Raw genomic sequence first — 12,033 nt, forward strand, 5'->3', positions numbered from 1 at the left:
TGTATAATTTTAACAATGTTCAATTTTAAGACTAATGAACAAGCAAGGGAGACTCACACTGCATCCCAGTATTGATTTTCTTCTCTCCCACAGCTATTATCTTCCTAAAAAGTTCACCCAGTGTAACATTGAAGAGTATCATGACTTCCTGAACAGTGGGGGTGGCGCCTGCCTGTTCAACAAGCCTTCCAAGGTAATAAGTGTGAGCAGAGATGTTAATGATTAATCTTTCTATATGCTCATACACACCATTAGTTTAGCCCTTGGGTGTATAAAAGAGAGCTTTTCAATTTGGCCTAGATGTACGTATCTAGATATGCTAAAATGTCTGTCTATATTTTCAAAATCAATTTTAAAATTGGGCATTTTGGCCTATTCTGATGATAACAGCAGAAATGAGTTCATTTTTTTTATGTTTTATTCTAGTTAGTTTGTGTGTGTGTGTGTGTGTGTGTGTGTGTGTGTGTGTGTTGACAGTTGTGTGTACACTTCCATTTTATAGTCTGAACACTTTGATTAACTTTTTCTTTTTTGTGGTATGGGATTGAATCGAGGGGTACTCTACCACTGAGCCACATTCCCAGCCCTTTTTGCTTTTTCTCTTCAGTACCGGGGATTGAATCCAGGGCCTTGTGCATGCTAGGAAAACACTTTACCACCAAACAATATCCCCAAACCCTTTTTTAATTTTGAGACTGGGTCTCCCTAAGTTGCTAAGGCTGGTCTTCAATTTGTGATTCTCCTGCCTCCATCTTCTGAGTTGCTGGGATTACAGGCAGGTGCCCCTTTGCCTGGCAACTTTAATTAACTTTTGAATGAATATTATGTTCCTAGCTAATAGTAGTTAGTCATTATTTACCAACTGCCTATCACCATAGGATAAATTGTATTTGAAAGGTAATAAAATTGATAGAGAGTTAAAAAATAAAACTGACCTAGAACGTACTCCTGGATAGTCCAAAAGTTGCTTTAATATCTGAGGCAAATTATTATTGCTTTTCTCTGCAAAGCTATATACTAATAGTAGGAACTATATTTTATATTGAATAGTTCAGTGGGTATATTAACTTTGTGATACTTTTCTTTTTGTTGATGAAGTAACTTGGAGAAAAAGATGATTAATAAAGGGCTTTTCAGATGATTAAATTTTATTTTCAGAAAACTTTTGGACAGCTGATTAATTTGATGATCAGTTAATATTTGCTGCCCCCAACCCGCGTAGGCAGCTGAAATTAAGGTCGTTCCTGTGAATTTCCAGGGACACCAAATAAACCATAGATACACACTTTACCTTTAAGCAAGCTTCAGGATGGCTTCTCCGCTCTAGGCTTCAGGCTGTCCAAATGGGAAAACAAGAGAAAGTCACCAGAGGCTAGCCAGAGAGAGCGTGACACGGAAATGGGCTTTTACTGGGGAGAACCTTATTCTTAGAAAGTTCTATCCAAAAAAGTTCAGAAGGAGCAGGGTTACAAAGGACAGGTGAGTGTAATTCCACCCAAGGGGCCATGGGGTGTCTTGCCTACCTCTGAAGAGGTGCCCTCAACTTCTGGGACCAGGGCAATGTCCAGGTCACTACAAGATGTAGTGACGGTCAAAGCATCTCCGCTCCAGGATGGAAGATGTGAATCATTCATAGCAGCTCCCCACAAATATTATTATTCCTGTTAAACATAGTAAAGTCTCTGAGATGTTAAGTAGTTGTTCCAAGCTTTTATTTCATTTTATTTTGATCCTGGGGACTGAACCCAGGGCCTGATTCGTGCCAGGCATTATGTGCTACCACTGAGCTATTCTCCAGCCATGTGCCAATATGACAGATGTTCTGACTCCAAACCCCTTACTTCCTGACTGCAATGGAATTTCAGGGGTCAGTCAGTCTTAGTTTTAGTCAATGACTAGATCCTCTTTTATTTTGGTGACTTTTACCAGATGCTACTTGGTGTGTATGTTATATAAATATTTGTAAAGTATATACACATATTAAATATGAAATGGAAACAGGAGGAGACACTTCTAAAGTTATAAGTTGTAAAAAACCATGCTTTCTAGTTTAGCTAAATAAATATATATTTGGGATGACTGGCAGGCATGCAGAGGTGTGGGTGTAGTGCTCAGGTCTCTCAAAGTCTTTGCTGTTAACTTTTCTATGTTTTAGTTCCCTTTTTTGTTTTCCTTCCATAGCTGCTCGACCCTCCTGAGTGTGGCAATGGCTTCATTGAAACTGGAGAAGAGTGTGACTGTGGAACCCCTACAGTAAGTCTCTGGTGCTTTTGAAGATGGTTTGCAAGTGACTCAGGGTTGTTCCTGGTCCACACACATTGAGACATAACAGAGCAAGTATTATGCCTAGAAATTTTATAGTATTTGTGTATGAGAGGTTATTGTGAGCTTTTACATTTATTTTAGGAAACATGCTGCTACTTTTTAGGAAATGATGTTGTTTTCTGATGTTTGGCAAATGTTTATGTTCCTTAGGAATGTGTCCTTGAAGGAGCAGAGTGTTGTAAGAAATGCACCTTGACTCAGGACTCTCAATGCAGTGATGGTCTCTGTTGTAAAAAGTGCAAGGTAATGAATGCTGCTTAATGACGAATGGACAGAAGGAAGGACACATGTGATTAAGTTGTTAAGGCTGGATAAATCGCACCTAATAATCACACTATCTAACACATAGTTAATGACTAAATGCCAGATGCTTACAGGACCCTCATAGAATCTTGTGAGGTGTAGTTAACGTCTTTCCCTTCTAATGGTAGTTTTCCCAAGGTCTGACACCAAGTAAGTCGGGGTTCTTGCTGAACCTGCTCATCCTGAAGCTGTTCTCTCTACAGCCTCCCTGAGGAGCAGGGACAGTAAATGAAACTAGGTGTTACTTATCTTTGAATATGCCTACATTTCTTTGGAAAGCCAAGTAGAGACTCAATAGATCCTCCTTTTCTTCTCACTCAGATAGATCTTTCCTCCTCCTCCTTCTCCTCCTCCTTTTCCCACTCTTCCTCCCTCCTCTTATTTTCTTCCTTCTCCACTCCTACTTCTTTTCCTCTTTCTCCTCTCCTTTATCTTCTTCCTTTTCCTGTTCCTCTTCCTCCTCCTCCTCATGTTTTTATGGGGAGCACTGAGTGGTGCTGTACCACTGAGCTATACCCTTTTTGTTTTTTATTTTGAGACAGGAATTCCCTAAGTTGCCTAGGCTGTCCTCTAACTCATGATCTGCCTGCCTCATCCTTCTGAATAGCTGGGATTATAGATGTGCATTATTGTACCCAGCTAAATCTCTTGCGTTAGCTGTTGAGGGAGTGAAAGGAATACTTCAGGCATGATAGTACCTTACATAGTTTATTATACATGGAAATTGAGAATGCATTTTTTTACACTTTTTCTGAGTTCGTCTTCCCAATACCATCCTCATCCCTGTCTCTAAGTATTTAATTCTTTACATCAAGACCCACAATTTGGGGCTTACTTTTTCCAAAGAAATGAAATTCTTTTTTCTTATCTCATATGATATTTGATATAATATTCTGTATTATGTCTGAGGTTTAATATCTGTCTCCAGTTTGTACATTTTTTGGAGCAGAGCCAAGCATTTACACCATTGTTGTTATAGGTTCTTAATAAATATTTGTTGAACAAATAAATAAATAGGCACAGCACTCTCTTTGTGATTATTTGCAGATTGAATATCTTTAGTGAGTTAAAGGAAGGTGAGATATAAAGCTATCACAGTAAGTCTCCGCTGTGTGCCAGAGATTGTGTTAAGTACTTTGAATTCATTATCACCCTACATCTGAATTTCTCATTGACATCCTTGGCTGGATAAATCTTTGTTGTGAGAGAGTGTCTTGTGCATTGCGGGATGTTTAGCAGCATCCTCAGGTTCCACCCATTAGAAGTGAGAAGCAATCTTCCCAAGAATGACAACTAAGAATGTCTCCAGACATTGCCAAATATACCCTTGGGGACATAATCACCCCTGGTTGAGACCAGTGTCTTAGAGAATGCACACAAGCACACTTTGGGGATAGGCATTATTATCCTGATCTTTATAATCGAGCAATCCAAGTTCCAAGGAAGTTAAGTCACCTGCAGGGGCCCACTCGGCTCCTAAGGAAGGGATAAGCAGTCACATCCAGATCTGCTGGCAGCCCTTCCATCCCAGATCTGCTGGCAGCAGTTTCTGTTGTTTCCACTGCACTGCTGTGTCTTCTGGCAGCTTTTTAAGACAAGCACGGCACTGGCAGAGATCTCTGAAAGCAATCTCTAAAAAAGGAAGATTCAACCAAATGTGAAACAGACATTCTTTCATTTTGGCGGCCACAATTGCTTGCTCTGTCAGCTCTTCCAACTGCTATAACAAGGGATCCTGAGTCATTTATTCTGATCTTTGATTAAATAAATGTCTGCCCATCTGTTAAATGCATGTAATTGTACCTTTTTTCCCCCTTTGGCATACAGAATTAGGCTCTTTGTGATAGAATCATTACAAGGAACAAGTATAGAATAATAACATACCTAAAATATAATGACACAATTAATTACTGTACTACAATATAGTATACCAGTCGAGTGAAATCATTCTTGACACTTTCTCTACCCCAAAACTCCCTTCACCCTACCCTGGGGATCCAGAGGCAGGATAGTAAATGGAGGAGGGGGAAGAGAGGATCAAGATGAGAAGTTGTATGTATCTTTTCTCTCTCTCTCTCTCTCTCTCTCTCTCTCTATATATATATATATATATATATATATATATATATATATATATATATGTTATATACATTATAATTATGTATGTGTATATATATTATAATGTATATAACATATATAAAATAATGTATAAGCTGAGGGTTGGCAAACATTTCCTATAAAGGACTATATAGTAAATAGGTTTTCCTAAAGCATCACAATTACTCAGCTCTGCCTTTGAAAGCAGCCATTGAAAATGCAGAAACAATGTGTGTGGCTGTATTCCAGTAATACTTATTTGTAAGGTTAGGTAGTCAGCCAATTTGGCCTTCAGGCCATAATTTGTGGACCTCTGCAGTAAGATATATCTTGCTTACTTGGTTATTATTTCCCTCCTCCCATTATAAGGTCTAGTACAGCAGGAATTTTGGTTGATTCATTTACTGCTGTATCCCAGCACTTAGAGCAAATCTTCCTTTACTGTGCTTTTTTTTTCCTAAAGTTTCTTGGAAATTCTTGAATATTTATAGTCTCATCTAAACTGTACCTCAAATCTGCACATATTTCTGCTTTATATTCTAATTGGCTTGCCCCAATTTTGAGAAAGAAGAGAATCAGACATGTAAAATTAAATTACTTTGCTCATTTCCTTATTTTTATGGCCCATTTACCCCCACTAAAATGCAGGGTTTTTGTGAGCAGATTTTTTGTGTTTTGTATTCCACCAAGTCTCCAGCAACGAGAACAGTGCCTGGCACATCCTAAGTACTTAGTAAATCCTTGTTGAATGAGCACAAATTTTGTTTGAGTCATCTAAAACTATCTTTTAAAATCCTGACTGGAGCTGGAGGGCTGCACATGATCTAGAAGCAGAGGAGACTCAAGTGCCAGGAGGATTCTGAATGTGGGAAGAAAGTGTGGTTTGCACAGAAGTCAGGGAAGCCTGATAATAAGTATGTTTGTATAAACAAAGAGAAAAGCACAGAAGAATCCAGCCCCAAATGTCAGTGTTTTAGAGAGGGAAAAGAGAGGCATTGCACAGGAAAGGAGAAGTATAGCTTTATTTATCTCTGCTTGATTTTGTTACCATGAGTATTCCTGCACTTTGTAAATCCAATGGGATTAAACATTTATTTGTTCAAATGCATACTTCCAAGAAGTATTTCCACTGATTGAAAAGAAAAAAATAAGAAAACCCCAAAAAACAACAAAAAAAAAAAGCCAACCAACCAACCAATAAACCCCAGAACTCCAGACTCCAATTCATATGCACCAATAATAGGAACATTAAGAACAAGTAAATAACCAAGATTTAAATCTTTGCATGATGAGGCACTGAAAAAGAAGGGAAGAGAAAGCTTGGGAGGATATGGCTTTGCCAGAAAACCTAACTTTTGTGATTCAGCCCCAAATGTAGCTTTTCCAATCTTGGCAGATAAGAGAGACCAAAAAAAAAAAAAAGTTATGTGATAAAGGTGTGAATAAGAAAGAAGGATAAAGCCTAAAAGCTTAAAACCTCCTTGCAAGAAACATCACAAGAGCTTGGACAAGCCAAGCATTCTTGTGGAGACGTACCATCAAGTCTTGTCCAATTTTAGCATTTTAGCAAGATATTATGAGACTTACGTGTGATGAATATGGAAGTTACTTCATATACAAGAAACTGTTACTTAAAACTATTAAAAAAGCATTTTGTTCAATAACTGCAATTTTCACACACTGTGATTTTAAAATAGCTAAAGGTATTCCTATCCAAACATTTTTCATTTTGCTTTTTTAAGATGATACTTTGAGAGCTTTTGTTCCTTCTGGTCTTTCACATCGATTTTTGTTCATTTTAGTTTCAGCCTATGGGGACTGTGTGCCGAGAAGCAGTGAACGACTGTGATATTTCTGAAACATGCTCAGGAAATTCAAGCCAGGTAATCTGCAAAATAATTACTCTAAACCATAGTGGAAAAAGTAGGGGTATCTTTAGTGCACTTGACCCTTAGGAGAAATGTACATGGACAAAATGCGTGTCTCTTTCTTATCACCTCTCACTTTCTTTTTAATTTTTTAGAAATTTAAGTTTTAGTAATCAAAGCTTGAGCAGATGGTCAGCATAATCTTGTTTTAATGTTGAATTCCCCTAAGACTATATGCTGTCTTAAGTATTTTGTTTTTTATAGTAAGTAGGGAGCGAATGGCATTTTCTTTTTATCTGTCTAGGAAAGAAAAAAACAAAAGGCCCTCTATTCAGCTGACTGAAACAAGAGCCAGCTGAGGCAGAGATCCCTAGAGCACTGGGTTCTGAGAGGGGACCCTTTTCTCTCTCTTGTTTCTTACGTTTCTGATATAGTACATCATCTCCAACATTAACAGTTATCCTTAAATTTAATAGTGTTTATTTGTAGATAAACATGCTGGGGAAATTGCAATCTGTGATGCAGGTTCACAGATTTAAAAATGATCAGTTCTCACTTTGCACAATTGTGCTGAACTATAAAAATGACCATGCAAGTTGAAACCATGCAACACAGTCGTAAGGATCAGTGGAAAATACAGTTGTTCTGTCATCTTTAAAAGATTCTGTCAAAACTTCTCTTACTGATAGTGTTAAATGCACAGGGAAATGAAAAATATTAACTGGTGTTTATATAGCATACTGTAAATTAAAACAGAAACATTGAGAGTTAAAGTATTATATTTCTTTATACAAAACTTGAGGTGTAGTTTGAACTGTGCCTGCTGCTGCTCCTTGTGAATTTTACGATACAGAGTAAGCATTATTCTGTACCTTGTCACACTCCTTTCTAAGTTTGAATCTGCTTTCAATGTCTTACCCTCTGTGCTTTCAATGTCATGAAATATCTCTTGAGGGATGTGAAGCCATGCAGATTGAGTGTCTTTTCAGCATCACTTCCTCTGAAATGTCTTCACCTGTTAGGTCGTGCCCACTTCGTTTATGCCAGTGAGTTCCTTCATTAGGTTTCTCAGGCTTCATATCTGGAATCTCCTGAGCAATAGTCATCCCCACAGTTAGCTTGGTTTTTTTCTGTAATTCCATTTGCATTCAGTTGGAATTTCACTTCTGGTGTTATTGCTTTCATTGCTTGGCTACATTTTCATCTTTGTTGGCCAATTCCCTCTTTTGATGATCCATTTTTCCAAATGCCACATGATATTACTAAGTCAAAGAGACAGCACAACTACACACTTTGCTGTCTGTGAATTGAGTAAGCAGATGGTCGGTGACAATCACTGATAGGGATTTAAAAGAAGAGACAGGATGGGTCACTGGTCATGATGGATATCTGTTATTTGCACAGTGGCCAGCTGACTGAAGAGCTAATAGCAAAGTTTGTGTTTTATGCAATTACTCACATTAATATGGTGTGATAACTAAAATTGAAACCATGTTGTGTGGGAGGTTGATTGGGGGACAAAAACAGAGAAACTGAAATTCATGTATAGTTGAGTCAAGACTGCCCACATTTATTTTTTCTCCAGATAAGAAGATATCAATAGTGGTAAACTTACATTAACCATTAAAAATGATTTATTTTAAAGGAATCATACAAAGAGATTAAAGATCTCTATATAAAAGTATTGTTCCATTCTTTCTAATCAGTGGGATTTTCTAAGTTCATACTTAATGATGATGATGACTCAATGAATAAATAATTACCTGCATGGCGTGTGTGTGTATATATATATATATATATACACACACACATAAATATATATGTGTATATATATAAGCATTGTGATGAAATAAAAAGCATAAATTTTAAAAGAATCAAAAGTCTAAAAATGATGTCTGTACAAAAATGCTCTTTTGCTTTAGTTTTAACTGTCAAAATTAAGTGGAGCAGATAGTCAGCATAATCTTGTTTTAATGTTGAATTCCCCTAAGACTATATGCATTTATTTGTTCAAATGCATACTTCCAAGAAGTATGCATTTGTAGTACATTGTTAGTACATTGTACTACTACATCATTGTAGTACATTGTTAGCTTAAAGCAATGCATTTTATTTATTAAAGATGGTAGCTACAAAAAAGTTCACTTTGACAGGAGGTTTATATGACAAAAATAAAGCAAATAAGCAAAATATAAAATATTATCTATAATTTGATCTGGGATTATGGCTCAGTGGTAGAACATCTGCCTGGCACCTGTGAGGCAATGGGTTTGATCTTCAGCACCACAATAAATAAATAAAGCTATCGTGTCCATCTACAACTAAAAAAAAATTTAAAAATTATTATCTATAATTTGACCATACTTATGCTCAAAAATCAGTTTTTTTATAGAAAAAGGTAGAGATAAATTATACTAAAATATAAAAAATAGCAATTTTGAATGGTGGAATGTGATGAACCTCTCTTTTTTTTTCCTCCTTTTTTCACATTTTCCAATTTTTTCCCAAATGACTACATAATTAGACATTTTTCTATCATTGTAGTAATACATTTTAAAATTACTGTCTGTTTATAGCCTGACAAAATGCTCTATAATTTTCTAGTTGCTTCAAGAAAATATAATGAATTAATTGTAAAATAATTAATATTATTTTTATTAATTTAAGTATTAAATATAATATATAAGCCATGTCTTTTTTAGCATTAATTCTAGAAGCAGACTTCTTGCCTGAAGCGAAGGGTCTGCATTGCTTCTCATGGCAGAAGAGGGGAAACAAGTTGGGCTACTTTTTGCTTTGTGTTCTTTCTTTTCTTGCTCAGAGGAATAGTGATCTGTATGAAACATATCTCTTAATATGTCATTCACTGAGCCTACTGCAGTCAGTTCCTTCTGTTTGCTTCTGTGTAATCAACTGTATTTTCCTGTCATAGAATCCCATTTTTAGGAGAAAGTGTACCAGTTGTTGTATTTCCTCTTGCATTCTCTTATTCTTCTGTTTTTATATAGAGATGTTTCAAGGGACCAAATGTATTATCAAATGTGATTTTTAAAATGCAGACACTAAACTGATTAGCTCAGCCTGATATTTTGCTCTGTGTTTGGTTCATAGTTTGTTCTCTTTTTCTAGTGTGCCCCTAATATTCATAAAATGGATGGATATTCATGTGATGGTACTCAGGTAGGCCATTTTCACTTTTATCTAAATTTTTCATGTGGCACCAACATAAAAGAAATACTGAGATATTGTCAAAATAGGAATATCATTTAAAAAGTTTCATAATCAATTCTGAAGATAAAAGGGTTTTATAATACCTATCTGCTGTTTTTTCCCAGTCGTATTTCCTTTTCTGTCAGTTTTCTGACATAAACAGACATTGCATTGCTAATGGGTATTTGCTTTTCCATTTAGGGAATTTGCTTTGGAGGAAGATGTAAAACCAGGGATAGACAATGCAAATATATCTGGGGACAAAGTAAGTAAACAGTGTGGCTTGATAATCATTTCAAAAATATTTTTATTGGTGTATAATGATTATAAGGGTTGATCATTTTAAAAGTAGAATATTAGGAAAACTTTATAGGGACATGTGGGTTGGAAGCAAATATTTTTGCTTTATGACTGGGGGACATTCAAAGCTATGACAGGTGTTAGTGTGGGCACTTTTATGGAAATTAGAGAAAGACACCTCCTTTGAGAAGACATGACTGCACACTTCCTGACTAGCTGGCAGCGCCTGTGGACGAGACAGAGACAGAAGGTGTTTTTGCTGCCAGGAAGGCGAAGCGATGCCAGGGCGCACAGCTTGAAGAATAGAACAGACCTTGATTTCAGCTCCTCAGTGGAGTGCCCTAACAAAACTTGTATAACCATATGGGATGACCATGGATCCTGGATAGGCCTTCCTTGACTTAGAACCTTGGGGAAAGTGCACCCGTTGTTGTATTTCCTCTCACATTCTCTTATTCATCTGTTTTTACATATAGTTGGCTTCAAGGGACCAGGTGTATTATCAGATGTGATTTTTAAAATGAAATCACTAAACATTTTGGCTAGAGTTGCTTCTTCTTCCTCAGTTATCTTTCTTAAGCTCTAGCTGGTTTTCCTAGTTACAGATGACCTTCTGCTGAGGTTGCTCTTATGTATCAGAAAGACATTTTATCATTAATCTCTTCAACATTTGTCAGTTTCAGAGGAAAATATATAACAATTATATTTTGATATTATTTAAGTTATACTGTAATTAAATTTATATTTAAATGTTGTATATATACTTTTTCTAGAAGTTCTACTGACCCATACTTTTGGAAGCAATTTTTGTTGTAAACTCTTTCAGAAGGTAATTTGTATCTGGAAAAAAAAGCTATAAAAATAATGAGCATTGTTAGATGTAATAGGTAGTCGATAAAGTCCTATTAAGAGGGGAAGTGTATGCTCTTTCGAGTTACTGAAACACTAAGATGGGAAGAAATTTTGTCATGCAAGTTTATACTTTAAGCAAAGAGATATACTTTGTTTCTTCTACTTCAGCAAAAATAGCTGACAATGAAAAGTAGGAAAAGAAACTACCTACATAATTATTTGTTGTTTAATATATAAAGTTGAGTATCCCTTATCTGAAATTCTTGTTACCAGAAGAGTTTCAGATTTCAAATGTTTTTCTGGTTTAGCAATATTTACATGTAGATAGTGAAATATCTAGGAATGAGACCCAAGTCTAAACACAAATTCATTTATGTTTCATATGCACCTTCTGCATATAACCTGAAGGTAATTTTATCTACTCTGTGCCTTTGTAGTATTATATAGTATGTGTTTGACATATGCTTGCATTTTGACTATGACTTGTGACAGAGATCAGGGTGAACTTTTCCACTTGTTGTATCATGTTGGCACTCAAAAAGATTCAGAATCTAGGGAGGTTTGGGATGTAGCCCAGTGCTAGACCACTTGCTTAGCATTTTAGATTTTAGGTTTTTGGAATAGGGATGCTCAGCTTGTACCAATGAGTTGTCTTTTGATTAGTTTTCAAGTTATTTTTCTCTAATTCAGATAACTTCATCAACTCACCCTTGCTTTAGGAAAGATAAAAACCTGACAAAAAATGCTGACATACTTTAAAACTATATTTGACTCTCAGATTTTGTATGAATTCAGTCTCACCTAAAAGCAGTAAACTGAGATTTTTTTTTCTGATGGCTGTTAATAATGAGTAAGCATAGTAGAAATTGGACTGCTGTTTCTTGAATCTAATTATAGTGTATAACTTTTAATAAAATTGACTTTTTGATGAATAGTTTTCTGAGTGAGAAATTCATGCATTATATTTGGCAAGGAGATTACAGCATCAAGAATTTATTCAAGCAAATATTTGGTAGCGTTGTCCTGTAACTGTTAGCCATATCCTAAAGAGTGTTCTTGCAGTCTAAAGTCTAAATCC

General features: G+C 36.0%; 1 protein-coding gene across 4 annotated transcripts in view; it reads left to right on the top strand.

Annotated features, from left to right (window-relative positions):
- The window catches only part of Adam22 (ADAM metallopeptidase domain 22), a 208,720-nt gene that overhangs the window by 158,264 nt on the left and 38,423 nt on the right, over positions 1 to 12,033 (top strand). For all 4 annotated transcript variants that reach the window (XM_076860837.1, XM_076860809.1, XM_076860827.1 and 1 more), the window contains 6 exons: positions 94 to 193; positions 2,182 to 2,253; positions 2,476 to 2,568; positions 6,528 to 6,608; positions 9,723 to 9,773; positions 10,005 to 10,068. In XM_076860837.1, the coding sequence (XP_076716952.1) occupies positions 94 to 193; positions 2,182 to 2,253; positions 2,476 to 2,568; positions 6,528 to 6,608; positions 9,723 to 9,773; positions 10,005 to 10,068 (461 nt within the window). The remainder of the gene's footprint in view (positions 1 to 93; positions 194 to 2,181; positions 2,254 to 2,475; positions 2,569 to 6,527; positions 6,609 to 9,722; positions 9,774 to 10,004; positions 10,069 to 12,033) is intronic.

The sequence above is a fragment of the Callospermophilus lateralis genome, chromosome 1 (assembly GCF_048772815.1).
Source record: "Callospermophilus lateralis isolate mCalLat2 chromosome 1, mCalLat2.hap1, whole genome shotgun sequence".
NCBI lineage: Eukaryota > Metazoa > Chordata > Mammalia > Rodentia > Sciuridae > Callospermophilus > Callospermophilus lateralis.